The sequence below is a fragment of the Megalobrama amblycephala genome, linkage group LG2, assembly GCF_018812025.1.
Source record: "Megalobrama amblycephala isolate DHTTF-2021 linkage group LG2, ASM1881202v1, whole genome shotgun sequence".
Classification (NCBI taxonomy): Eukaryota; Metazoa; Chordata; class Actinopteri; order Cypriniformes; family Xenocyprididae; genus Megalobrama; species Megalobrama amblycephala.
In genome coordinates, this window is record NC_063045.1 from 15632801 (window position 1) to 15658482 (window position 25682).

A 25682-nucleotide genomic window follows, 5' to 3' on the forward strand; every position below is an offset into this window, starting at 1 on the left:
TGCACTACATTGTTATTTATATTTATATCTAAATATATAAAACTATGCGCGCGAGAGAGACCCTATGTGCGAGAGGGCGAGTGAATCAACGGTTTCGTTTTCAGTTTATCTCCGAATGGACGGGTGAGAAACGGCTGTTTATGTGAGCAGCTGGTTCAGTACAGATACTGTGAACAGAAAACAGAAGTGTCGCACTTCCTGCAGAAACAGCGTTCGTTCCTCACGTCTATGGAAACGCGACCGATTCGCGACGGGCTCTAGTTCGCCTGCACGAGCACAGGCTCTGGCTCCAGAACACGAACAATTGTGGTGGAAAAGGGGTATCAGCATCCTCCTGATACTGCCATACTGCGGATAATCCGCGGGTCGGGCCAAGTAATAAAAAAATAACATTACAATTAATTGCGGGTGGATGAGAGATGAATCATTAATGTGTTGATTTTAATAAAGACACGGAACTCATTTCACGGTAAGACGCAACGAATGTGCGTCACTCTTACTTACACTTTGATGTTAACGTATTTCTCTTCAGAGAAAAAAAAAAAAAAATCAAGGAAAACGTGTGCCTAGAGCACCTCCTAGTGGTCATTATATAAAACAAAGATATTGCTTTATAACTTATCAGCTTTAACTAAAAATATACACAAGCTTAACTAACAAATTATATAATTAATATAATTAAAATGTACAAAATTTTCTATATATATTGTTAATAATAATAACTTTTTTAAAGAACAACAACAATTGGCAGTGAGCCTCACATACTGAATTTTTGCATTGAAACATTATTAAACTATTTGCACTGATTTATTGTGTTGGTTAAATTTTGTTCATTTGAGATGAGTCTTTGAGGCTGTATAAAAAAAAAAAAAAAAGTCAACAAAGTTAAAACCAAAGATTTGAGGTAATCTTGTTAAAACAATTGTGTTGTCGATTGGTATCGAAAAAGGTATCGTTCAGGTATCGGTACCGAAGTCAAGGTAACGGTATCGTCTCGGTATCAAATTTTTGAACAATACCCAGCCCTAATGCTTACAGAAAATGGGGGAAAAAAATAATAAATGGGCAACCGATATCAGATAATTTGCCTGCATTAAAATTTAAAAATAAATAAATGGCCATGAAAAATCATGATAGGTGCATCACTAACAATGACATAACTTAAAGGTTTAGTTCACCCAAAAAATAAGTAAATTTGCTTTAGTCCAAATTTTCCAAAGAGACACGATCTCTTTATATGAACAGATTCAATTTAGATTCAATATTTATACTGAAAACAGTTTTTGCTTTCTGTGTGACAACTCTTTGTTGGACAAGACAAAACCTTTGGACTCAAAGTTACAACAAACAGAAAAAGCAAGTGTGATGAAATTAACCAAGATGCAACAACGCATTTCCCTATCGACATACAAATAACAGGCCATGGCAGCCCAATAAAATGGCTGACCCATTTATCTGCAGAGCCAAGTCATTGTGGTTATCACCGTTTTTCTCTCCATCAAGCATCAAGAACTGAAGAGGTAAAATCCAGCTTTCATCCTAATACAGTATTCAACAGATGACTAAGCGACAGACACAATCTATTTTTTCCCCCAGGAAACTAAAATGCAGACATGACGCAATCTGGCCATCACTGGCAGGCATGCAAAAAAAAATAAAAATAATTCAATGTCTGAATTAAACAAAATTTCTCAGTGCAAGTAACTTGAGGAATGAGCCATTACTTTTCTAAGAGGTTAAAATTATGATTTTCTCTGAAGATTCACTGATATTAAATTCAGATTTTGTCTGAATAATTTAAAAATGAAACTAAAAAAAAAATTATATAAATGTACATATATTCCCATAATTGAATGTTGTTTAAATTAACTATCAATTAATCGATTAAACGTTAATCTTAACCTCATAAATCCAAAGCGGGGGTGCTAATAAGTTATCAAGTTACTTAACCACTTGTAGGGCCCTATAATTTCTGCGATCACGGAATCGTGGAATCCATTCATAAAAACAGAATTTACTATATAACGCGGAATGTCATGGAATTTCTAAAATTTTTGATGAATGAATTAAAAGCAGGTCAGGACACTTAAATTAAATCGCGATACAGACTAGTGTCTGTGAATATTAAACCGCAAAAAGACTATTTAAACATGAATCCTGCATGCCTGTGTGACACTGAAATGAATGATGCGGAAGCGCAGTTTCATTTACCTCACACACTCGCGCGGGGGCGCACGCACGCTGAAGCACATGCGACGCTCGCAGTGTTTTCGTCCTCTGTCGCCTCACTATATGAACGCACAAATTCATCTCCAGAGCAGCTCTGTAAGTAAGCATTTAACCGCTTCGTTTGAGAAAACTACCGTCATAAACACAGAGAAACTCAAAGCTTTAGGCAAACCATCAAAATAAAAGTTTGATTTAACTTGACAGTAGAATTTAGATAAATTAATTTTACAATAAATTATCTCAGTGTTTCTTTCATGTTTTAATTTTAACAGTAAAGCTCTGTTGTGCAAAAAAAAAAAAAAAAAATATATATATATATATATATATATATATATATATATATATATATATATATATATATATATATATATATATATATATATATATATATATATATATATATATATATATATATATATATATATATATATATATATATATATATATATATATATATATATATATATATATATATATATTTAATTTCATGATTAAAAGAAATTAAATGGTATGCGTTCATTTGATTGCCAGAAAAATTTAAATACACAACAGAACTTCTGGGGAAAAAAAAAAAAAAAAAAAAATCATAAAAATATATTTTTTAATTAATAAATATTGTGTTGTTGTTTTTAAGAATTCAATTAATTGGACATGCTTTTTGATTACTAAAATGGAATTAAACCATTAAAATGGAATCCAGAAAGCAGAATTTGGTAAAAAAATAAAATTTGAGGGGAAAGAATAAAACGTTTATCATAGGGCCCTAAAATTTTTTTTACATTTTTTTGTTAAACTTTTATTAAATTGTTGGTAAATTGGACAAGATTCATTATTTCGATTAATTAGACATGCTTTTTGATTACTAAAATGTAATTTAACCATTAAAATAAATAAAATGGAAAAAAAACAGAATCCAGAAAAATTAAAACAGAAAAAACAGAATTTGGGAAAAAATAAAAAGGATTTCATAGGGCCCTACACTTGCTTAACCAACACAAAAAAAGGTGTCGTTTTAAAGCATAGGAGCTTGGCTTCTTGAATTTTACTACATGTTTCCAGGTGGCGCTGTGGACGTTAACAAGTTGATTGTATTTGACCACACTGTTGTAGTCTGCCTCTTGAACTTTGGAACTGCTCTGATCAAAATGATCTTACTAAACAATCTTACAAAATGGATTTACTTCAAATAAATCAATGAAACGGAGTTATCATAATATCAGAAATCACATGAAATCCAAACACCAGTCAAATGAGGACAGACAGCTGTGCATCACAACTGCAGGTAAGCACAGCTGTACCCAGAGTCAGCCAAGAAGATACCTTATCAGATAGCAAAATGATCTTAATACTTCCTTTAAGTTTTGTCGAGGGAGACAGGTTTAAGAACAGAAAACACACAGCACTGTAAGAAACTTGGCTTTGTTATTTTCGTGTCCGTGCAACATCTGTCAGCGGACAACGTTTTCTCTGCAGCCGGACTGTGGAGCCAACTTTCACCCAAGCATGTGGATACTGTTTTTCTCAACATGAACATGTAAAACAAACAATATAAACACGATAACTATATTCCGACTCTCGAGTGTATGAGCGTTCTGTACGATAACTAACGCAGTCTGCTTTATTAACGTTTTTTCCCGTTCGCTCTGCTTAAAAGGAACTCTCCACTTTTTTTGAAAATGGGTTCATTTTCCAACTCCCCTAGAATTAAACAGTTGAGTATTACCGCTTTCAAATCCATTCAGCCGATCTCCGGGTCTGGCGGTACCACTTTTAGCATAGCTTAGCATAATTCATAGAATCGGATTAGACCGTTAGCATCTCGCTCAAAAATGACCAAAGAGTTTCGATATTTTTCCTATTTAAAACTTGACTCTGGCTCTGATTTTCTAGGCCGATATGGCTAGGAACTATACTCTCATTCCGGCGTAATAATCAAGGAACTTTGCTGCCGTACCATGGGTGCAGCAGGCGCAATGATATTACGCAGCGCCTCTCACAAATGTCTCCATGGTTACAAGGCGGTGCGTAATATCATTAGTTCCTAGCCATATTGGCCTAGAAAAATCGCAAATTTTCATTTTCTGTCGATCTTAGTACACAATGTAACTACAGAATAGTTAAGTTTTAAATAGGAAAAAAAATATCGAAACTCTTTGGTCATTTCTGAGCGAGATGCTAACGGTCTAATCAGATTCAATGAACTATGCTAAGCTATGATAAAAGTGGTACCGCCAGACCCAGAGATCGGCTGAATGGATTTGAAAACGATAAAACTCAACTGTTTAACTCTAGGGGAGTTGGAAAATGAGCCTATTTTCTAAAGAAGCGGAGTGTTCCTTTAAGCTTAAAAGCTTTTATTCTTTATATTTTTGTTTACAACTAAAAGAAAACCTTAAGATATAACTTACGCTTATTGTGTATATTGCCTAATCATAACCTTGTTCAGAAATGACAAAACTGGGGGGGACAATGAAACTGGGAGACAATGAATCGATTCTCGATACAATGATTCTGGATCAATTCTGATACATGCATCAGAGTTCTCTCTCGAATCAATTCTGAGCTTAGTTTTAAACAGCAGATTGCACTGTGCGAGTTAGAAACAGCCATACTCTGCTTGCTTCCAATTCCTTACACCACTTAAACCTAAAATAATCATTCATAAAGTTTGAAAAAGTTGAAGTGAATTACAAGGGTGTTCGCAGTGGGCTGTGTTTACATTAATCTTGTGTCATAAAAGCATTCTGAGCAGAGGTGCAAGTATATTTAATCACATGACTAAAACGCAAAAGCGCTATCCAGCACTCTTCTTCGTGAGCATTTGAGCAAGTGGTTAAAAACTAGCCTAGAGCACCATCTGCTGTTAAAAACTAAGCTCAGAATCGATTTGAGAGAGAATCGAGATACATTTTCACGATACGAAAATATCAGAATTGTTCCAGATTTCAGTGTATCGCGAATGGAGAATCGATTTATTGTCCCAGCCCTAAAAAAAAAAAAAATGGGTAAAGAGATTAGGCTGTCAATTAGCAGATAACACTTGTAGGGTATGTGAAATCCAGTAAGTGCATAAATGCAACGTCAACTTATGTGCATGTTACACGACACCTGTCACGCGAGAAGCCAACATGTTTCAAAACATGAGACGAACTAAAGACACATCAAATTAATTTAAACTACTTTTATGAATGCTGCAACATTTTAAATCAACAAGGTCTTGAAAAGGCGAGTCGAACACATTTAAAAGTGAGAGTTAAAAAAAAAAAAAAAAAAAAAAAAAAAAAAAAATCAACTAAACAAACATCTCAAAGGCAAAGAAAATGCCCCAAGCAATAAAAGCAAACATACATATGCAAATACACCAAACTAAGACTATCCTACTCTAAACTTACAAGTAGCATTTATGCACTCTGCTTGAAAGCTAAAAATACTCACAAGCAAAGCCTCAGCCTCCCTCACAGTGTCACATGTAGCCAGTCGACTTGAGTTTCACATATCACATCTAAAGAATATGCCATATTAATCACTGCAGAAGAGAGCAACACTTATACCAGACTTAAGCTTACATTCACTATTTTTCTAATTGTTAAAACTGGCTTGGGTGTAGACCAAAAGTTGTAATTTTATTCCTATCATCCAATTTACTGACATCATCAGAAGTGTGACTCAACTTCCACTCTAGTTTGAATACAGAGAGTCTTGGCCTTTGTTGAATCTGGATCAAGTTGCATTTGCCTTATTATACCACACATGAACCGTGCACCACGAGGGTCTTACTTTGATCTAAAACTGCGCAGACAAATCAATGCATGTTATCATCAAATATCATCCACCTGACCAACCTGTTGTGTTGTTCACGATCCTTTAATCCAAAAGGTGAGAACCAAACTAAGTCTCAAAACATGCCATAAAATATTTACGTTTCAGATCAGTGGACACTCAACTGGGCTTTTTGAAGATGTGGCAACCATGTTTACACTCATTCGCTGATAGATTCCAATGGCATTAACAACTTACAATCTCAAAGATACAGATTCACTGCTTTGCTATGTGGAAAACAGCGTCCACCTAAAACTGATGAGTACAAATTATTAGCAACCAGGGCTGGTTTAAAATAGAAACAATTGGTTTGGGATCTTAGGCTGAAAGCAGCATCGTTCATATCATATCCAAACTTCTACAGCTAAGATTAAGCACTAGTTTCAGGTTTAAACTAGGACTTTTATATTCAACAAACAAATGGTTATCAATGCAACGTCATATGTTCAGTAAAGCTCTGACTACCTAGCATTACTTTATCTGTCTTTTTTTAAAGATAAGCTTGTTGGCTTGTAAAACTGGCCAACAGACTTTTTTTTTTCTTTAATTAACAGGATTAATACCACTGTGACAAACGTGGAAAAGGGCACTACTTTTAAAAATAAAATTAAACTTTTTTTTCACATTTATTTAATGCACGCACACACATATATACATATATATATATATATATATATATATATATATATATATATATATATATATATATATATATATATATATATAGTACATTTAAAAACATACATCATAATAATAAAAGTTCAAATCAGTGGTTCTCAACTTTTAGGATTCCTTTTCATTATCTTCATTAACTAACTTGGCAATTAAGTCATCTTGTGGTCCCTTGCTGTGCCCCTGGTTGAGAGCCAACATAACTAGAAAAATGTCAATTTATTATTGGAATTATCATGACTTTTTAAGACTTAATTCACTGCCATGACTTTCCCAGACCTGTAAATGGCAATTCCACAATTCTCAGACATTTCCAGGTTTTCCAAGAACCTGGGAACCCAGTTACATTAAATAAACTAGGCTGTCTGCCACCAGACCAACACATATTTAACAAGTTATTTTGCTTTATTACCTGCTGTGGGTTTAATTAATGGCTTCATTAGTGTATGAAGTGCTTAATAAGGAAGGCAACGATAGCAAATGACTGGGATTGGTTCGCTACACCGAAGTTCCTGGTCGCTTTGAGGGAAATTTGTTCAGCTGAGTGGGTGATTTGCTGTCAGGCAGGGAAATAACTGTCGCCTGCTGCTCACTGTTAGCCTGTTAGCAATGTTTATCCAGCCTCGCGTTGCGGTCGACGCGCGTCTTACCTTGTTGCTCTGGTAGTCTTCAAATGCTCGCAGAGCGCTGTCAGTCAGCTTGACGTGATAGACGGAGATGTTGCTGCCATTGCTCACTCTTCCACAGGACAGTCCGTAGCACTGCTCCTCCTTCAACGCCGCCATCTTGCTCGCATTTCCCACCACGCTCACGCGCCTCTGCCGTGAACGCAACAAGCAGCTCGAGTGAGCAAAGGATATGATTATTCATGAGGCGTGAATTACGTACAGGCGGGAGAAGGCGTGGCTTCGGGGTAATCATAAGAGGGATGGCTAGTGATGGGAAGTCTGGCTCATTTTTGCGAATCGGTTCTTTCGAGCAGCTCCTTTCAAAGAACCGGTTCGAAAACGGTTCTGCTGTTCTTTCACGTCATCACTGATATTATTACTGCTGTAAATCCCGGAACATACTGCTGTTTATAACAATTGCATTTCATTATTAATTGTGTTTAGTGTTTCGGTTCAGATTTTTGTAGGGATTATTTTTTTGTAGATCTTGTTATATCCTAAATATAATTTGCATAATAGGCAACAACTTCTACACAAAACTAAAATTCTTTTGCATCTCTCGGGTGAGAAGTCACTGTTATGCACATTAATAAAACAAACAATTAAGTCAAAACATGTAGGTTAAAGTGTTAGTTCACCCAAAAATGAAAATTCTGTCATTTATTACTCACCCTCATGCCGTTCCACACCCGTAAGACCTTCGTTCATCTTCGGAACACAAGTTAAGATATTTTAGTTGAAATGCGATGGCTCCGTGAAGCCTTCATAGGGAGCAATGACATTCCTTTCTCAAGATCCATAAAGGTACTAAAAACATATTTAAATCGGTTCATGTGAGTACAGTGGTTTAATATTAATATTATAAAGCGACGAGAATATTTTTGGTGCTCCAAAAAAAAACTAAATAACAACTTATTTAGTCATGCCCGATTTCAAAACACTGCTTCAGGAAGCTTCGGAGCACAAATGAATCAGTGTGTCGAATCATGATTCAGATCGCGTGTCAAACCGCCAACGCCTGAAATCATGTGACTTTGGCGCTCCGAACAGCAGATTCGATACACTGATTCATTATGCTCCAAGACTTCCTGAAGCATTGTTTTGAAATTGGCCATCACTTTATAAGTCGTTTTTTTTTTTTTGGCGCACCAAAAATATTCTCGTCACTTTATAATATTAAGGTAGAACCACTGTACTCACATGAACTGATTTAAATATGTCTTTAGTACCTTTATGGATCTTGAGAGAGGAAATGTCATTGCTCTCTATGAAGGCCTCACGGAGCCATCGGATTTCAACAAAAATATTTTAATTTGTGTTCCTAAGATTAACGAAGGTCTTACGGTGTGGAACGGCATGAGGGCGAGTAATAAATGACAGCATTTTCATTTTTGGATGAACTAACCCTTTAAGCATAGTTGATGAATAAAGTAGCCAAACTTTTAACATTTTTGCTAATTGCTTTTTAGTTATTATACTTTTTGGCCTGGTTTCACAGGCAGGGTTTAGCCTAAACCAGGATTAGGCCTTAGTTCAATTAGGGCATTTAAGAAGCTTTTATAGTGAATGTTCACTAGAAAAAAAAAAAACATTATTGGTGTGCATCTTGAGACAAAACAATGACATTGACTTATTTTAAGTTGTGTCAGTACAAGTTGCTTTTAGTTGTCTCAGCTCAAACATGCATTTTAGTCTAGGACTAGCTCAAGCTGAGAAATCGGGAGTTTAAGTGAGTGGATTTGAGTAAGAATTATTGACTCGATTCAGTCCAATTAGAGATCATTGCGAATCATTGCGAATCGTTCACCGAAAAGATCCGACTCGAAAGAACGATTCTTTCATGAACTGGACATCGGTAGAAATGACAGATGAATTGCGTCATTAGAAAGAAACACTATTAAGAAAGACTATTTTGAAACACTATTTTGTTCTTTTTTTCCCCCAATGTATATCAGCAATAAGACAAACGTATATGTTTTGCAATTTTAATTTGACCATGTTTGGTAGTGTTTCGTACACTGGAAAACTCTTGGCTGGGGGTGGGGAAAGGTTTTGGATTGAACCCTTCTCACTCACAGAATTGCGTCAGAAAAACGTCAATGTCTGGAAAAAAACCCCCATGAATAGGGAATGCCCCACAAGATCACAACGAAAGAGATGAGGATTCGTCATGTTATGATCTTCAAATACATTCTCCATTTGATTTGAACGCAAGTGAATGCAAAGAATGTTCATTAACGTTCATATATATACGCAGTAATGTGTATTACAGCTTGTAATAAAGAGCGTGCAAAGAACCATTGTATTGTTATTCTTATAACACTTTACTTTTGTTACCTTGCAAACAAAAATACTTTCATTAGATGCAAATTTATAGAGGGGCACTGACATCTAAACATTTTCAAGAAATCACTTTATTTTCAACCATATGAACAGAAAGTGCAAAAGTATATTTTAAGATATACAAAACGACTTTAAAGGGAATGCTGGAAGTTACCAATACTACAATAAAAACTGGAATTGGGAACTGAGACAATCAACATAAGGATCAATGAAAAAAAAAAAAAATTATATATGAGGACACACATCTGTTAATCCTAAATAAATAATTCAAAGTAAATACAGTAAAGAATTCCTATAGGAGCTGAAAAATATAAACCAAAAAGGTCTGTATGACCTTCCTAGCAGTGTTTGGTCATGAAAATGCGAAAATCTAGGAACATTATTAAGAATCACACAGCTGATTTTACTTCGGTCCAGGGATATTTTGGAGCCTATAAAAAGGGAAGAAAGTGTGAAAACATATCACATCAGTCTAAGGACTTTTCAAATAGTGTTTGTTTTTCTTTACCATCAGAAGCTAAAGATGCCTGTTAAAAGAAAACCCATACAAGATACTGTAAAAGAAAAAGCATACAATCAAATTCTTGAATGTTCAAGACTGTTCACAAGCAAGTTTCAGTTCACCAAAATAAGATCACGGAACTTCACACATGTTGTTTGCAGTTGGAGGGTTCTAAAGCAAAACACAACTGTGTCCAGCAACCTGAAGAGCATAATTCTGTACATCAATAAATTTCTTCATTATAACTAGGAACCTTTCTGTACATAAATAGGAATAATATATTTCTCACATCTATTTCTTCCCAGCTGATCTTTCATGCATTGAAAGTAAAAAAGTGAACACCATTTAAAACCTCTATAGCACGAAGAAGCGCAACAGAACTTACAACTAATTCACTTTCAATTACATTTTTTTTTTTATAAAGGTTAGTAAGGTGTTCTGAGGGCTTGGCATGCTCAAAGTCTTGAGCACCACGTCATCCATCTTGTCACAGTGAATTTCGGTTAATTTCTAGCTGCGATGACAACCGACAAAGCTACACCTCCAATCGCGACAGCTGTAGCCCCAAAAAGCCACTTCCAGCTGAGACTCTGAAAAAAGATAAATTAAAAGAATTATTTCATACAAAATCCAAATGGTCATTAATTACTCACCCTGTGGTTTTAAAGCTGTATAGTTATGTTTCTGTTTCTTGTTAAGTCATTTGAAAGCTTTGTGTGATGAACAAATACAAATATAATATACTATTGGCTGATAATTTACCACTCCAGTGAGGTTTGAGTCATTGAGTTAAACTCGAGAATCAGATTAGTTCGATTTGTCAATAAAACATTCAGGCTGATTTGTTAACCAGATTAGCAAGATGACTGAAAATGAACACCTCAAAAGAATTACGGAGGAAAAAAAAAAAAGTATATTTCAATGCTTTTGCATTCTCTGGCAAATCTTTTGCATTCCCGCTCTAAACTGTAATGGAAATAATAAAGTGGGAGGGAAAATGCTAAATTTGTTGGGGGAACTTAACACTTTTGCAAGAGAACACAAATTTTCACAACACTTACGAGAGAACACAAAGTTTCTTGGGGGAAAGCAACACATTTGCAAGAGAACAAATTTTATCGGGGAACACAACACTTTTGCCAGAGAATGTAAATTTTCTCGGGGGAAAGCAACATTTTTGAAAGAGAACGCAAAGTTTCTCAGGGGAACAACACTTGAAAGAGAACGCAAAGTTTCTCTGGGAAATGCAACACTTTTGCAAGAGAACGCAAAGTTTCTTGGGGGAACAACACTTGCAAGAGAATGCAAAATTTCTCAGAGGAAAGCAACATTTTTGAAAGAGAACACAAAGTTTCTTGGGGGATCGCAACACGAAAGAATGCACAGTTTCTCTGGGAAACAACACTTTTGCAAGAGAACGCAAAGTTTCTCAGACGAACGCAACACTTGAAAGAGAACGCAAAGTTTCTCAGACGAACGCAACACTTGAAAGTGAACGCAAAGTTTCTCAGACGAACGAAACACTTGAAAGAGAATGCAAAGTTTCTCAGACGAACGAAACACTTGAAAGAGAACGCAAAGTTTCTCAGACGAACGCAACACTTGAAAGAGAACACAAAGTTTCTCAGATGAACGCAACGCTTGCAAGAGAATGTAAAGTTTCTCAGATGAACGCAACACTTTGCAAGCGAGCGTAAAGTTTCCTCTGGCGAATGCAACACTTGCAAGAGAACGCAAAGTTTTTCAGATGAACGCAACGCTTGCAAGCAAATATAAAGTTTCTCAGACGAACGTAACACTTTTGCAAGCGAGCATAAAGTTTCCTCTGGGGTATCGCAACACTTGAAAGAGAACGCAAAGTTTCTCCGACAAATGCAACACTTGCAAGCGAATGTAAAGTTTCTCAGACGAATGCAACATTTTTGCAAGCGAGCGTAAAATTTCCTCTGGCGAATGCAACACTTGCAAGAAAATGCAAAGTTTCTCAGGGGAACACAACACTTTTGCAAGAGAACAGTTCCTCTGGGGAATGCAACACTTTTGCAAGAGAATGCAAAATTTCACAATACTTACGAGAGAATGCAAAATTTCTCAGGGTAAAGCAACATTTTTGAAAGAGAACGCAACGTTTCTCGGGGGAACAACACTTGCGAGAGAACGCAAAGTTTCTCAGGGGAAAGCAACATTTTTTAAAGAGAACACAAAGTTTCTCGGGGGAACAACACTTGCGAGAGAGCGCAAAGTTTCTTGGGGGATCGCAACACTTCTACAAGTGAATGCAAAGTTTCTTTGGGGAACGCAACACTTTTGCAAGAGAACGCAAAGTTTCTCAGATGAATGCAACACTTGCAAGCGAATGCAAAGTTTCTCGGGGGAACGCAACACTTTTGCAAGAGAACGCAAAGATTCTCGGGGCAACAACACTTGCAAGAGAACGCAAAGTTTCTCTAGGGAACACAACACTTTTGCAAGAGACTGCAAAGTTTCTTAGGGGAACACAACACATTTGCAAGAGAACGCAAAGTTTATCTGCAGAACGCAACAATTTTGCAAGAGAACGCAAAGTTTCTCAGAGGAACAACACTTGCAAGTGAATGCAAAGTTTCTCGGAGGAACAACACTTGCAAGAGAAAGCAAAGTTTCTTGGGGGAATGCGAAACTTTTGCAAGAGAACAAAGTTTCTCAGAGGAACAACACTTGCGAGAGAAAGCAAAGTTTCTCGGGGAAACATCACTTGCAAGAGAATGTGAAGTTTCTCAAGGTAATAGCACTTGTGAGAGAATGCAAAGTTTCTCGGGGAAACAAAACTTGCGAGAGAACGGGAAGTTTCTCATTGGAACGCAATACTTTTGCTAGAGAAAGCAAAGTTTCTCTGAGGAACGCAACACTTGCAAGAGAACGCAAAGTTTCTCTGCGAGTTCAACACTTTTGAAAAAGAATACAAAGTTTCTATGGGGAACAACACTTTTGCAAGAGAACACAAAGTTTCTCTGGGGAACGCAACACTTGCAAGAGAACGCAAAGTTTCTCTGGGAAACGCAACACTTTTGCAAGAGTATGTAAAGTTTCTTGAGGGAACGGAGCACTTGCAAGAGAATGCAAAGTTTCTCGGGGTAACAACACTTGCGAGAGAACGCAATGTTTCTTGGGGGATCGCAACACTTGAAAGAGAACGCAAAGTTTTTCTGGGAAATGCAACACTTTTGCAAGAGAACGCAAAGTTTCTCGGGAGAACAACACTTGCGAGAGAACGCAATGTTTCTTGGGGGATCGCAACACTTGAAAGAGAACGCAAAGTTTCTTGGGGGAACAACACTTGCAAGAGAATGCAAAATTTCTCAGAGGAAAGCAACATTTTTGAAAGAGAACGCAAAGTTTCTCGGGGCAACAACACTTTTGCAAGCGAATGCAAAGTTTCTCTCGCGAATGCAACACTTGCAAGAGACTGCAAAGTTTCTTAGGGGAACACAACACATTTGCAAGAGAACACAAAGTTTCTCAGGGGAATGCAACATGCAAAAGAACGCAACAATTTTGCAAGAGAACGCAAAGTTTCTCAGAGGAACAACACTTGCAAGAGAAAGCAAAGTTTCTTGGGGGAATGCGAAACTTTTGCAAGAGAACAAAGTTTCTCCGAGGAACAACACTTGCAAGAGAATGCAAAGTTTCTCGAGGTAATAGTACTTGCGAGAGAATGCAAAGTTTCTCGGGGAAACAAAACTTGCGAGAGAACGGGATGTTTCTCAGTGGAACGCGATACTATTGCTAGAGAAAGCAAAGTTTCTCTGAGGAACGCAACACTTGCAAGAGAACGCAAAGTTTCTCTGGGAGTTCAACACTTTTGAAAAAGAATACAAAGTTTCTATGGGCAATAACACTTTTGCAAGAGAACGCAAAGTTTCTCTGGGGAACGCAACACTTGCAAGAGAACGCAAAGTTTCTCTGGGAAACGCAACACTTTTGCAAGAGTATGCAAAGTTTCTTGAGGGAACGGATCACTTGCAAGAGAATGCAAAGTTTCTCGGGGTAACAACACTTGCGAGAGAATGCAAAGTTTATCAGGGGAATGCAACACTTTTGCAAGATAACACAAAGTTTCTAGGGGAAACGCAACACTTTTGTGAGAGAATGCAAAGTTCTTGGGGAATGCAATATTTTTGTGGGGGAACGAATAGCTGCATACAAGTTTGGAATGCAATGAGGGTGATAAAGTACTTTTTTTTTTTGATCTCTTTAACAGGTTAAGGCATAAATATGCACTTTGTCATTTCCTTTTGAGAGTAAACAGATATGCAGCCTCATAACCAAATAAACAAACAGAGCATAGTGTTAAATAGTTTGAATAGGGACAGTTCATGCTCTCACCCATGAGGACTTGGCACGGTGTTTCTGCACACTGGAGTTTGACGGGTTACCCAGCATCTTTTTATACATGGCCTGTTCAGCTCCTTTCTGCTCAGAGTGCTTCTTCACAAGCTTCGACAGCTCAGCGTGGATGGTCTGCCGAGGAAAGGGCAGAGAGAATGAAAAGTGTGTGGTGGTGGGGGGGGGGTTAATCTTCAGACTGATGAAACTGTTGCTCACTGCAGCACACCAACACATTTGGGCGGCACGCAAATAATTAAAAATGACAATGCTGTTGGAGATTGAGTGAAAGCCTAACAAAAGACAAGATATAAAACAATTCAAGATTAAAACCACATTCACATGTTTCCCAATATCAGCTGCAATGACACAGAAGAAAAAAGCAGAAGTGAAAGCATCTTGTACTGAAGAAACATGTTTTTATATAGGTCACACACATTTGTATGATCATTTTTCTCTTATATGACCTCAAAGTAAAGACCCTGGTTATAGCAAATGACTGTGCAGGCAATATGCAAGAATGCAATTTCGATTTTGTTATATTCAGTTTGTGTTTAAAAACAGTTTACCAATTAATTTCGAGTCATCACTACAAATTTCATGGGATTCACTTCATCAAAAAAAGTTTATCAATTTGTTTTAAACAATGATTCATTTGCAAACTAAATCATTCAAATCCCTGATGCACACTTAAAAAGTAGCATTATGATAAAGAAACTGCTAAATCAAAGCGGTAACCTACAAACATGAAAATCACAGTCCAAATCATGATGTTAAACAATATATGGCTAATTAGATTAAATAGACTGTCATTATTGTTAATTAGCAAGGAGCAAGGACTGTGAATGGCATCTTAAATGTAGACTTTCAGGAGCCGCCTGATTCAAAATATACCATGACAACCTGCCATTTAGTTTAATTAGTGCTAAAGTTTAATTACTGGCTAATGACTTAAACAAGTAGGGTAAAGGCAAACTGAAGAGAAGAGAACAGAGTGGATTAAGGAAATCTGTACAGGAGCCTCTCTAAAGGCCAGACACATGAGAAGAGAAGGGTGTAAATGTGCAGACGTAGGTGGCTTGGCAGTGGCAGGCTGGTCACACAGCAGAAAGCCATGGAAGTCAGGAGCTGTCAGATGGTGGGACACAGGGAACCTCATCCGTCCGCCTGTGTAAGCAGAGCAGGCCAACGCTGCTTTAGATATGGCAAGTGTGCAGAGGGATCCAGTTATTTATAGACATGGAAAGAAATGCGATCCTAGGAGTTTTTGAACACTCTGTTCTGTGTGCAGACAGGCTGTATTTGGGGGTCTGCAGCTCCATCTGCAGGTTATAATGAGAAATGCACGTTTCTGGACCGGTTATACAAGTAATTCTCAACAGATTCCAATTTTCGATAAAACACAAATGATCATAAAATGTTTCATGAACAATAAAATACAATAAAAATGAGTAAAATAAAATAGTAGTTCTCAACAGATATCAATTTTCAATAACACAATTTATTATATGTATATAATACCAAATAAAATAAGATAATAAAACAGATTGCAAAATAAGATATAAAAATAAGACGTAAACATGTTTTAATAAAACGACTTATAATAAATACAAAAAAATATGATAGAATAAAAATAAAGATAACAAAAAACATAAAATGAAATAAAAATAAGATACCAATTTTCCAATAAAATTGGTACTTAAACCTTGTGCTGTGTTGAAAACCCTGTAACACCTTTTGTGTTCCTGGTCAAAAATGACTAGCCTAGAGAAAAACAGCTTATAAATCTCTCTTTATGCTATATTATCATCAAATATTGGATTCAATCTTTTTGCAACTTGTTTTCTTTCAACCAGGACCGGGTTTGTATTTATTTTTGAAACAGATGGATAATAGGCCTCATTGATCTGAGGATAAAGTTCATCTCTATGAAAAAGCCTGTAACACTTAAAATAGTTTGTTTGTGTCCATGAACTTGTGTGTGTGTGTTTGTGTGTGTGGTAGCGCGAGTGTGCTTTTATCTTTGAAAGCACATGTACATATTTGAACATGGTGCACAAGCCCCTGAACATTAAATGTTTCAATCATTTTTGATCTCCCCCATTCATTTTCAATGGATGGTCATTACTGACCAATGTAAGCTCTGGACTGGATTTCCCAAAACCTTCTTTACGCTACATCATTCTTAAGTTATACCGTAAAGGATTAGTTCACTTTCAAATGAAAATTAGCCCAAGCTTTTCTCCGATTGTGTTCATCAGAAAGAAGAAAGTCATATACACCTAGGATGGCTTGAGGGTGAGTAAATCATGGGGTAATTTTCATTTTAAAGTGAACTAATCCTTTAATTATATGTTTTGCTTGTTGCACTTTTATTGAGTAGGTCATCCAATAACAGAAATGAGTGATTTACACCAATAATGTGATAAGGCTGCTGGGCAAGCAACCCTGGTTGTAGAGTAAATGCAGACACTATGGCAAACAGGCTATAATATGATAATGATAATACAAATGACCCTTTTAAACACCAGTGAAGGCATACTGCCAGTTAGAGTAGGGGGGTGAGGCATGATATGTTTGGGCATCCGGTTGCGAGTTAATACACTCATTTCGAAATTATATAAAATCCAAGGTTGGATTTAGCTTAAAATTTGGATTATTTTTATAAGATCCCATGAGTGCTGAAAAATTTGATTTCAACTATTTCTGAAGAGCTTCTTTTATAAAGAACACCTCTTTCTCACATAATTCAGTGAGTCAGCCCCTGCATAGAGCCATCAAGCCATCAATTGAGGTGCCAACCATTTCAGCACCACCGCCATGGACAGCACCTGGTAACGTCGCACGTAAAGGCTGATTTATACTTCTGCGTCGGACCTACGCCGGAGCCTCTGCGCCGTAGGCTAGGCGTATGTTTTCATTTATACTTCTGCATTGTTGTCCGCGTCGACATGCATGCAGACCACTAGTAGGCAGTGTCTGCAGTCATGTTGAGTATCAAGGAAAAAGTCGAAGAAGAGGCAGCTTGTCATGTATGTTGTCAGCAATGGCAGCAAATAGGCAACGACTTTTGTTGCAGTTAGATGCCGTGTGTCCCCTGAAACAGAACGTTTTTTAATTCCTATGGCAGTTAAAAATGCTTGCTCTTGTCCGCTTGGTCCGCGCCAGTTTTTTGACCTGAGGGAGGGGTTCTAGCAGACCAATCATGGCGCTTGTGGTCCACGTTACATTTTTGGAGAGGTGCACGTCAGGCTACGTCGTAGGTTACGTGTGCTACTCACAGCCAACACCGTAGCTACGGCGTACACTTGACGCAGAAGTATAAATCAGCCTATAGAAGGTATACCTTAGCAACCTCCTAAGGTATCGTTCTTGGAACACGCCTAGAAAAAGAGCCTTCGTAGTGCGTTAAGAGAACGCTATCGGGAAACGCACCCCAAATCCATGAGGCCTGCAATCAGTCAGTTTCAAAAATAAATACACAACCTGTCCTAACTGAAAGAAAACAAGTTGACAAAAAATTGAATCCAATATTTGGTGATAATATAGAGTAATGAGAGATTTATAAGCAATTTTTTGTAGGCAAATTACTAAAATTCTCAAAATATTTTGGGGAAGTAGTTACAGTATACCCTGGGTGAGTAAAGTCAGTAAGTTTTAGTCAAATGCGATAACGTTAAGATACAAAATAATAAATAATAATAAGATACAAAAATAAAATATTAGTTCTAAACAGATACCAATTTTCAATAAAACGTAATATATTCAGTACAAAATAAAATAGTAATAACATAAAAATAAGGAAAGATATAAATTAAAATATAAAATAAATAAAACAAAATAAAAATAAGATTAAGACAAAATAGGATATAAAAATAAAAAAATAAAAACATAAATATAAAATAAGATAAATAAAAACAATATTAACTGTGACAGATTTACTGAAATCAGTTCTGTAAAACTGTCACTTGTATTACCTTGTTACTTGGCTCCAATTTCAAGGCCCTTTTCAGTGTTTTAATGGCTTCAGCATACTCGCCCTGCAGAGCCAGTACCTGCCGACACAAACACATGTCACATGTCAGTACTTTTTAACCTCAACACATCTCAAGCTGTTCTTTTTTTTTTTTTTTTTCCTGTGCTGTGGCCGAAAACCTAAATGGAACCAAATGACTGAACAACTCGCTTTCACTGTGTCCAAAAACTGGGAGTGCATTACTATTTAATGAGCGTGAGTGAAAATGATACGCATCTGAACCCAGGAAACCAACCTTGCCTTTGCGGAACAGGGCTTTGACATTGTCCGGCTGGTGCGCCAGGACGGAGACGCAGGAGCGCAGTGCGGCTTCATAGTGGTCTAGCTTGAGTTGAGCGGCGGCCATATTGTTGAGACATTTCACCTTCATGTCCAAAAGTTCCTCCTCTTCTTGTTGACTGATATCCACTAAAAGATATCAAATGATTGCAGATGTAACCCTAAAACGATTTATTTAGAACTAAACAGAATGAATCATGAATGAAGCATTATCACCTCTGGAACTGGCTTCAGTTATCTGTAGTGCAATTCCATACGAGTTGACGGCAAAGGCGTAGTCACCACGCTGGTAGTGGACGTTTCCCCGCTCTCGCTTTCTGTTGGCCAAACTGATTCTCTCCAAGGGCGGCATGAGCTCCAGGTCTGGGGCGTCATCTGCCGACAACAGCTGCACCTCCAGGATGAGATCAGCATCAGGAGGCACAGCAGGAGTAGAGCTGACAGAAGAGGGGAATGCAGAGGATGTTTAACGTGAAACATATTGCTGCGACGTCACATTTATATACACTACTGTTTCTGTTTCTGAAAGAAGTCTCTTATGCTTACCAAAGCTGCATTTATTTAATAAAAAAATACAGTAAAAACTGAAATACTGTGAAATATTGAAATATATGTTTTCTATTTGAATATATTTAAAAATGTAATTTATTCCTGTGATGCAAAGCTGAATTTTCAGCATCATTTTACTCCAGTCTTCAGTGTCACATGATCCTTCAGAAATCATTCTAATATGATGATTTGTTGCTCAAGAAACATTTCTTATTATTATCAATCTTTGAGCTGCTTAATACTTTTGTGGAAACATTGGTACGTTTTTTCAGGATTCTTTGATGAAGTTCAAAAGAACAGCATTTATTCGAAATAGTAATTTTCATAACATTTATAATTGTCTTTACTGTCACTTTTGATCAATTTAATGCATCCTTGCTGAATATAAGTATTAATTTCTTTAAAATATTAACAAATATATTTAACAAATATTAAACAATTTTAAACATTACTAATTTATATCAAATTACAAAGAAATATATATATATAATCTAACCTGCCAAGGGCACCGTACGTGTATTTAGCACCTGCTTCAATCAAAGCCTTTTCGCCCATTTCCATCAGCTGTACAGTGAGATCCAGCCCCTAATTATAACAGGAACAAAAAAAACATGTTTTTAATCATTTATTTTTTTAGACAACAACTGAGGGCACTTGAAATGTAAGAAAAAATATAAATTTTAAATACAGGTAATATTTAAAAAATATATACTAGATAATATTCTAAAAATTAAATGTTTTATAATATAATATAATATAATACCTGGAGAACATCCCCATCACCAAGAGTAAAACATAAGTTTGGCAGCTCTTCAACCACAGTTCCATCAGTAAGACTGGTTTTAAGATGAATTGTGACATTTTGGCCTCTCTGGGGTCTGCTGTCTGGACCAGCTCCGGGTTCCAGAACTTTCTTTCTAAGCTGCCCATTTCCTGTGCGTTCAAACAGAAAATGTTTTAAAACAAGCTAAAAATCACCATCATACTTCACCCAGCCACTGTGCTATCCAAACATTAATATGCTGTGAAAAATGTGCTTGACTACACCATTAGCATGGACATTTGCCCATTATAGTGTTCATCTAAATCAATTAAAAGGGTTAGTTCACTCAAAAATGAAAATTCTGTCATTAATTACTCACCCACCTCATGTCGTTCCACACCCGAAAGACCTTCGTTCATCTTCAGAACACAAATTAAGATATTTTTGATAAAATCCAATCCAATTTAAAACAGTTCATGTGACTAAAGTGTAGGGCTGGGCGATATATCGCATGCGATTGTCACGTGCATTTTGTCAGTAAAGCCGGTTCCCTGATTACCGCTAAATCGCCATCACCTGCTTTCAAATGAAGCGGCATTTAATAGACAGAGCCGTAGATCACTGACAAGCCACGCAATATCGCGTTCATTATCGAAGGCGATTCATCTGCGATATTGCGCAGCTTGTCAGTGAACTACGGCTCTGTCTATTAAATGCCGATGCGATATATCGTGCAGCCCTACTAAAGTGGTTCAACCTTAATGTTATGAAGCAACGAGAATACTTTTTGTGCGCCAAAAAAAAAAAAAAACGACTTTATTCAACAATATCTAGTGATGGGCGATTTCAAACACAGCTTCATGAACCTTCGAAGCTTTATGAATCTTTTGTTTTGATTCAGTGATTCGGAGCGTGTATCAAACTGCCAAAGTCACGTGAACTATTGAAGTTTCAAAACACTTATGACATAATGAAGCCTCGTTTACTGAAATCACGTGACTTTGGTGCTCCGAACCACTGATTCGAAACAAAAGATTAGTAAAGCTACGAAGCTTCATGAAGCAGGGTTTTAAAATCAGCCATCACTAGATATTGTTGAAAAGTTGCTATTTTGTTTTTTTGGTGCACAAAAAGTATTCTCGTCGCTTTATAATATTAAGGTTGAACCACTGTAGTCACATGAACTGTTTTAAATATGTCTTTATACCTTTCTGGACATCTGAAAGTGTTAATTATCTTGCTGGCAATGGAGGCCTCACTGAGCCATCGGATTTCATCAAAAATATCTTAATTTGTGTTCCTAAGATGAACGAAGGTCTTACGGGTGTAGAACGACATGAGGGTGAGTAATAAATGACAGAATTTTCATTTTTGGGTGAACTAACCCTTTAAGTTTTGTATTTGTATATTGTATTATCTATGTTTGTATTACGTGTTCTTATTGTAAAGCTCTTAGTAACATTGTTTTGAAAGGTGCTATATAAATAAATTAAATTAAATTTAAAATAATTAATGAATTAGCCTATTGCTGCCAAAATTACTTGGGGCGGGGTACCTAAAACATCCAGCCACTCTTCCGGTTCTGCAGAAGGGGTTTGATCGGCAACTGCGTCTGCTTTTGTAGCATCTTTAGCCGAATTGTTTTTCTTCTTTCCTCCACCTGCGTCTTCTAAAGGCGGGAGGTCGTCATCCACATCCTCTTCTACATCTTCCAACATTTCAAAGTCTTCCCCACTATCGAGCAGCGAGGCATGTCCAGATTTCTTACCCGATGGCGCCACCTCCTGGTTATCAGCAGAGCCATTCACAACCTCACCGTCGGCCATCTAGACTCACGTTCTACAGGACCAAAATAACAAGTTTCCTTATTGCCGTTCCAAACCCCATTGAACACAAAAACAGATCTTTAGCTGAATGCCTGAGCTGCTCTTTTCCACATATTGAAAGTGAATATAACCAAAACAATCAAGTTCCAAAAAAACGGCATTAAGTTTCAATTTACTATTATTGTATGGAAAAGGGCAGCTTGGACATTCTGCTAAACATCTCTTTTTGTGTTTCACAGTTAAACATGTTTCCTCCCACCTGTTGTTTAACATACACACATTTACGCATCACTTTACATGGGTTTCCAGGATAAGCTCAAAGTTTTTTTAAACGAAAATCTTCAGAGAAAAGGTCAGCCTGTGACCTTACACATGAAGTGAAAATCTAGAAGAATCAGCACACAATCGCTGCCAACAATCTCTGTAAATAATAAACCAACAGTGGTTGAGCTTTACCTACCAATTTCACAAGCATTTTTGCTTGTGCACAATATAATATAACCTATTTATTCCTGTTTAACATTCTCTCTCTCTCTCTCTCTCTCTCTCTCTCTATATATATATATATATATATATATATATATATATATATATATATATATATATATATATATGCAAAATGTTTATCATTTTAAACTTCCAAACACATTCAGCAAGATACTGTTGTTCATAACATAGTCCAATTAAAATACTGCGGTGGAACTATGGTACTGAATAATTACATTTTACAATATTGACATTATACTCACCATGGTGCACATGCAAAAACATGGTATTCCCATGGTACTTTTTGAAAAAGAAACCCTAATTATTGCAGAATAAGCAAAAACTTTATAATAGAAACTATATTCGAAAGAAAATATTGGTATAATTGTCTTTTTTTAAATTGTTTGTATGTTGTATGTTTCTTTTCTAATGGACCTTGAGTCCAGAAATAAAAGCTGAATGAATGAATGAATATATTCGAATAAACCTTTCTTTATCGTGCATATTTTAATTGTGAATAGGCTAATTAAACCCTTACAAAAAATACTGTGGTAGCACTTTGGTACTTAATAATTACCGCATTGACAATCCATGGTATTTATATGATACTCCAAGTACTCATAACATTACATTGGTACACGAGCAAAACAACAACAACAACAACACGGTTTTACCATGGTACTTTTTGAAGAAATCGTAATTGTCGTAGAATGAGCTAAAACATTATTTTTAAAATATATTAATTTAAACACAGTTTAAAAGAAATTATATTTTAATGTGCATCTTATAAGTGTGAATGTCAAGTTGTAATTAGAGTGCAATTTAATCCTGCAATTTAAGACAGCAATAAAAAATAGATTTTGTAATTAATTATGAGTGGGAGAGCATGCATTCATAAAAAATTTTAAAACTCAGTAATTTTTTGCAGAAACTACAGCTTTTCCAGAACATTCCAGCAACTTTGATAACGAGCTCGCGCTCTGCACGCGCCACAACTCACTGCGTTACGTACAGTGTGAAGACACAACTTTCGTTTGAAGGTTTGTGTGCAGTAAAATGTTTTAAAAGTGTGGTGAACCTGGAAAGAGATTAACATACTTACCGCAATGTGAGGGACAATCTGCTTGGAGCTGCGCAGTAACAACTTTGACAACAAAACAAGATCAATCTGTGCAACTTCCGGGTAAAGGTCAACGGTCAATCCCGACAAGTACAAAATAAAAGTCATATAGTCAAGGTCGCTACTGCAGGGGACTTTTATACTAAATAATACTAAGAAGAAGTAGTCGCTTATGCTCACCAAGGCTGCATTTATTCATTTAAATATACAAAAACAGTAATATTGTGAAATATTATTACAACTTAAAATAACTGTTTTCTATTTGAATATATATTTTAAAAAGTAATCTATTCCTGTGATGCAAAGCTGAATTCTCAGCAGTCTCAAATCTTCAGTGTCACATGATCCTTCAGAAATAATTATAATATGCTAACTTGCTGCTCAAGAAACATTTATTATTATCAATTTTGAAAACAGTTGTGTACAATTTTTTTTCAGGATTCTTTGATTAATAGAAAGTTCAAAGAACAGCATTTATCTGAAATAAAAAGCTTTTGTAACATTATCACTACAGTTCAAATGTTTGGGATCAGTAAGATTTTTTCTTTCACAATAATGAAATGAATCATTTTATTCAGCAAGGATGCATTAAATTGATCAAAGACATTTATAATGTTACAAAAGATTCTATTAATCAAAGAATTGTTTTCAACATTGATAATAATAATAAATGTTTCTTGAGCAGCAAATCAGCATATCAGAATGATTTCTGAAGGATCATGTGACACTGAAGACTGGAATAATGATGCTGAATTTTCAGCTTTGCATCAGAGGAATAGATTATATTTAAAATAAATTCAAATAGAAAACTGTAATAATATTTTACAATATTAGACTACTGTTTTTTGTCTGTTTATTTTTTGTGTAAGAAGTAAATATATATATGTACACACACCCCAATCTGGCATAACATTATGATCACTGTCAGGTGAAGTGAATAACACTGATTATCTCTTCATCATGGTGGGATGGGATATATTAGGCAGCAAGTGAACATTTTATCCTCAAAGGTTGATGTGTTAGAAGCAGGAAAAATGGGCAAGAGTAAGGATTTGAGCAAGTTTGACCAAATTGTGATGGCTAGATGACTGGGTCAGAGCATCTCCAAAACTGCAGCTCTTGTGGGGTGTTCCCGGTCTGCAGTGGTCAGTTTCTATTAAAAGTGGTCCAAGGAAGGAACAGTGGTGAACAGGCGACAGGGTCATGGGTGGACAAGGCTCATTGATACATGTGGGGAGCGAAGACTGGCCCGTGTGGTTTGATCCAACAGATGAGCTATTGTAGCTCAAATTGCTCAAGAAGTTAATGCTGGTTCTGATAGAAAGGTGTCAGAATACACAATGCAGTTTGTTGTGTATGAGGTAGTCCAGTCAGGGTGCTCATGCTGACCCCTGTCCACCACTGAAAGCACCAACAGTGGGTACGTGAGCACCAGAAATGGACCACGGAGCAATGGAATAAGGTGGCCTGGTCTGATGAATCACGTTTTCTTTTACATCACATGGATGGCCGGGTGCGTCGCTTACCTGAGGAACACACGGCACCAGGATGCACTATGGGAAGAAGGCAAGCCAGCGGAGGCAGTGTGATGCTTTGGGCAATGTTCTGCTGGGAAACCTTAGATCCTGCCATCCATGTGGATGTTACTTTGACACGTACCACCTACCTAAGCAATTGTTGCAGACCATGTACACCCTTTCATAGGAACGGTATTCCCTGGTGGCTGTTGCTCTTTCAGCAGGTTAATGCGCCCTGACAGCAAAGCAAAAATGGTTCAGGAATGGTTTGAGGAGCACAACAAGTTTGAGGTGTTGACCTGGCCTCCAAATTCCCCAAATCTCAATCCAGTCGAGCATCTGTGGGATGTGCTGAACAAACAAGTGCGATCCATGGAGGCCCCACCTCACAACTTACAGGATTTAAAGGATCTGCTGCTAACATCTTGGTTCCAGATTCCACAGCACACCTTCAGGGGTCTAGTGGAGTCCATGCCTCGACGGGTCAGGGCTGTTTTCGCAGCAAAAG

At 36.7% G+C, this 25682-nt stretch overlaps 2 protein-coding genes across 3 annotated transcripts in view; both read right to left on the reverse strand.

The window, feature by feature from the left end:
- Positions 1-7577, reverse strand: part of ell (elongation factor RNA polymerase II) — a 38225-nt gene extending 30648 nt beyond the window's left edge. The window contains exon 1 of the mRNA XM_048183031.1: positions 7371-7577. Coding sequence (XP_048038988.1) covers positions 7371-7505 — 135 coding nt within the window. The 5' untranslated portion in view covers positions 7506-7577. The remainder of the gene's footprint in view (positions 1-7370) is intronic.
- Positions 7578-9784: 2207 nt separating this feature from the next.
- Positions 9785-23795, reverse strand: fkbp8 (FKBP prolyl isomerase 8). 2 transcript variants are annotated; one of them, XM_048183032.1, is made up of 9 exons: positions 23640-23795; positions 21781-22064; positions 20226-20395; positions 19959-20047; positions 19130-19350; positions 18870-19042; positions 18576-18653; positions 14599-14733; positions 9785-10823 (listed from the first exon to the last, which is right to left on the reverse strand). In XM_048183032.1, exons 2-9 carry the CDS (start codon positions 22049-22051, stop codon positions 10737-10739), a joined length of 1224 nt encoding a protein of 407 aa, XP_048038989.1. In that variant the 5' UTR covers positions 22052-22064; positions 23640-23795; the 3' UTR covers positions 9785-10736. The 2 variants fall into 2 exon arrangements, with proteins under 2 accessions (XP_048038989.1, XP_048038991.1); XM_048183034.1 differs by lacking the exons at positions 9785-10823; positions 14599-14733 and adding an exon at positions 15001-15920.
- Between the last annotated feature and the right edge of the window lie 1887 nt (positions 23796-25682).

Bases quoted from the DNA above. Each gene is read 5' to 3' on its own strand.
- fkbp8 (XM_048183032.1), bottom strand. From the start codon at position 22,051: ATGGCCGACGGTGAGGTTGTGAATGGCTCTGCTGATAACCAGGAGGTG. The intron at 19,043-19,129 runs GTGATAATGCTT...GATATCTTTTAG, and splicing joins AACTGAAGCCAGTTCCAGAG to TGGATATCAGTCAACAAGAA. The intron at 18,654-18,869 runs GTTGGTTTCCTG...TTGTGTCGGCAG, and splicing joins CCCTGTTCCGCAAAGGCAAG to GTACTGGCTCTGCAGGGCGA.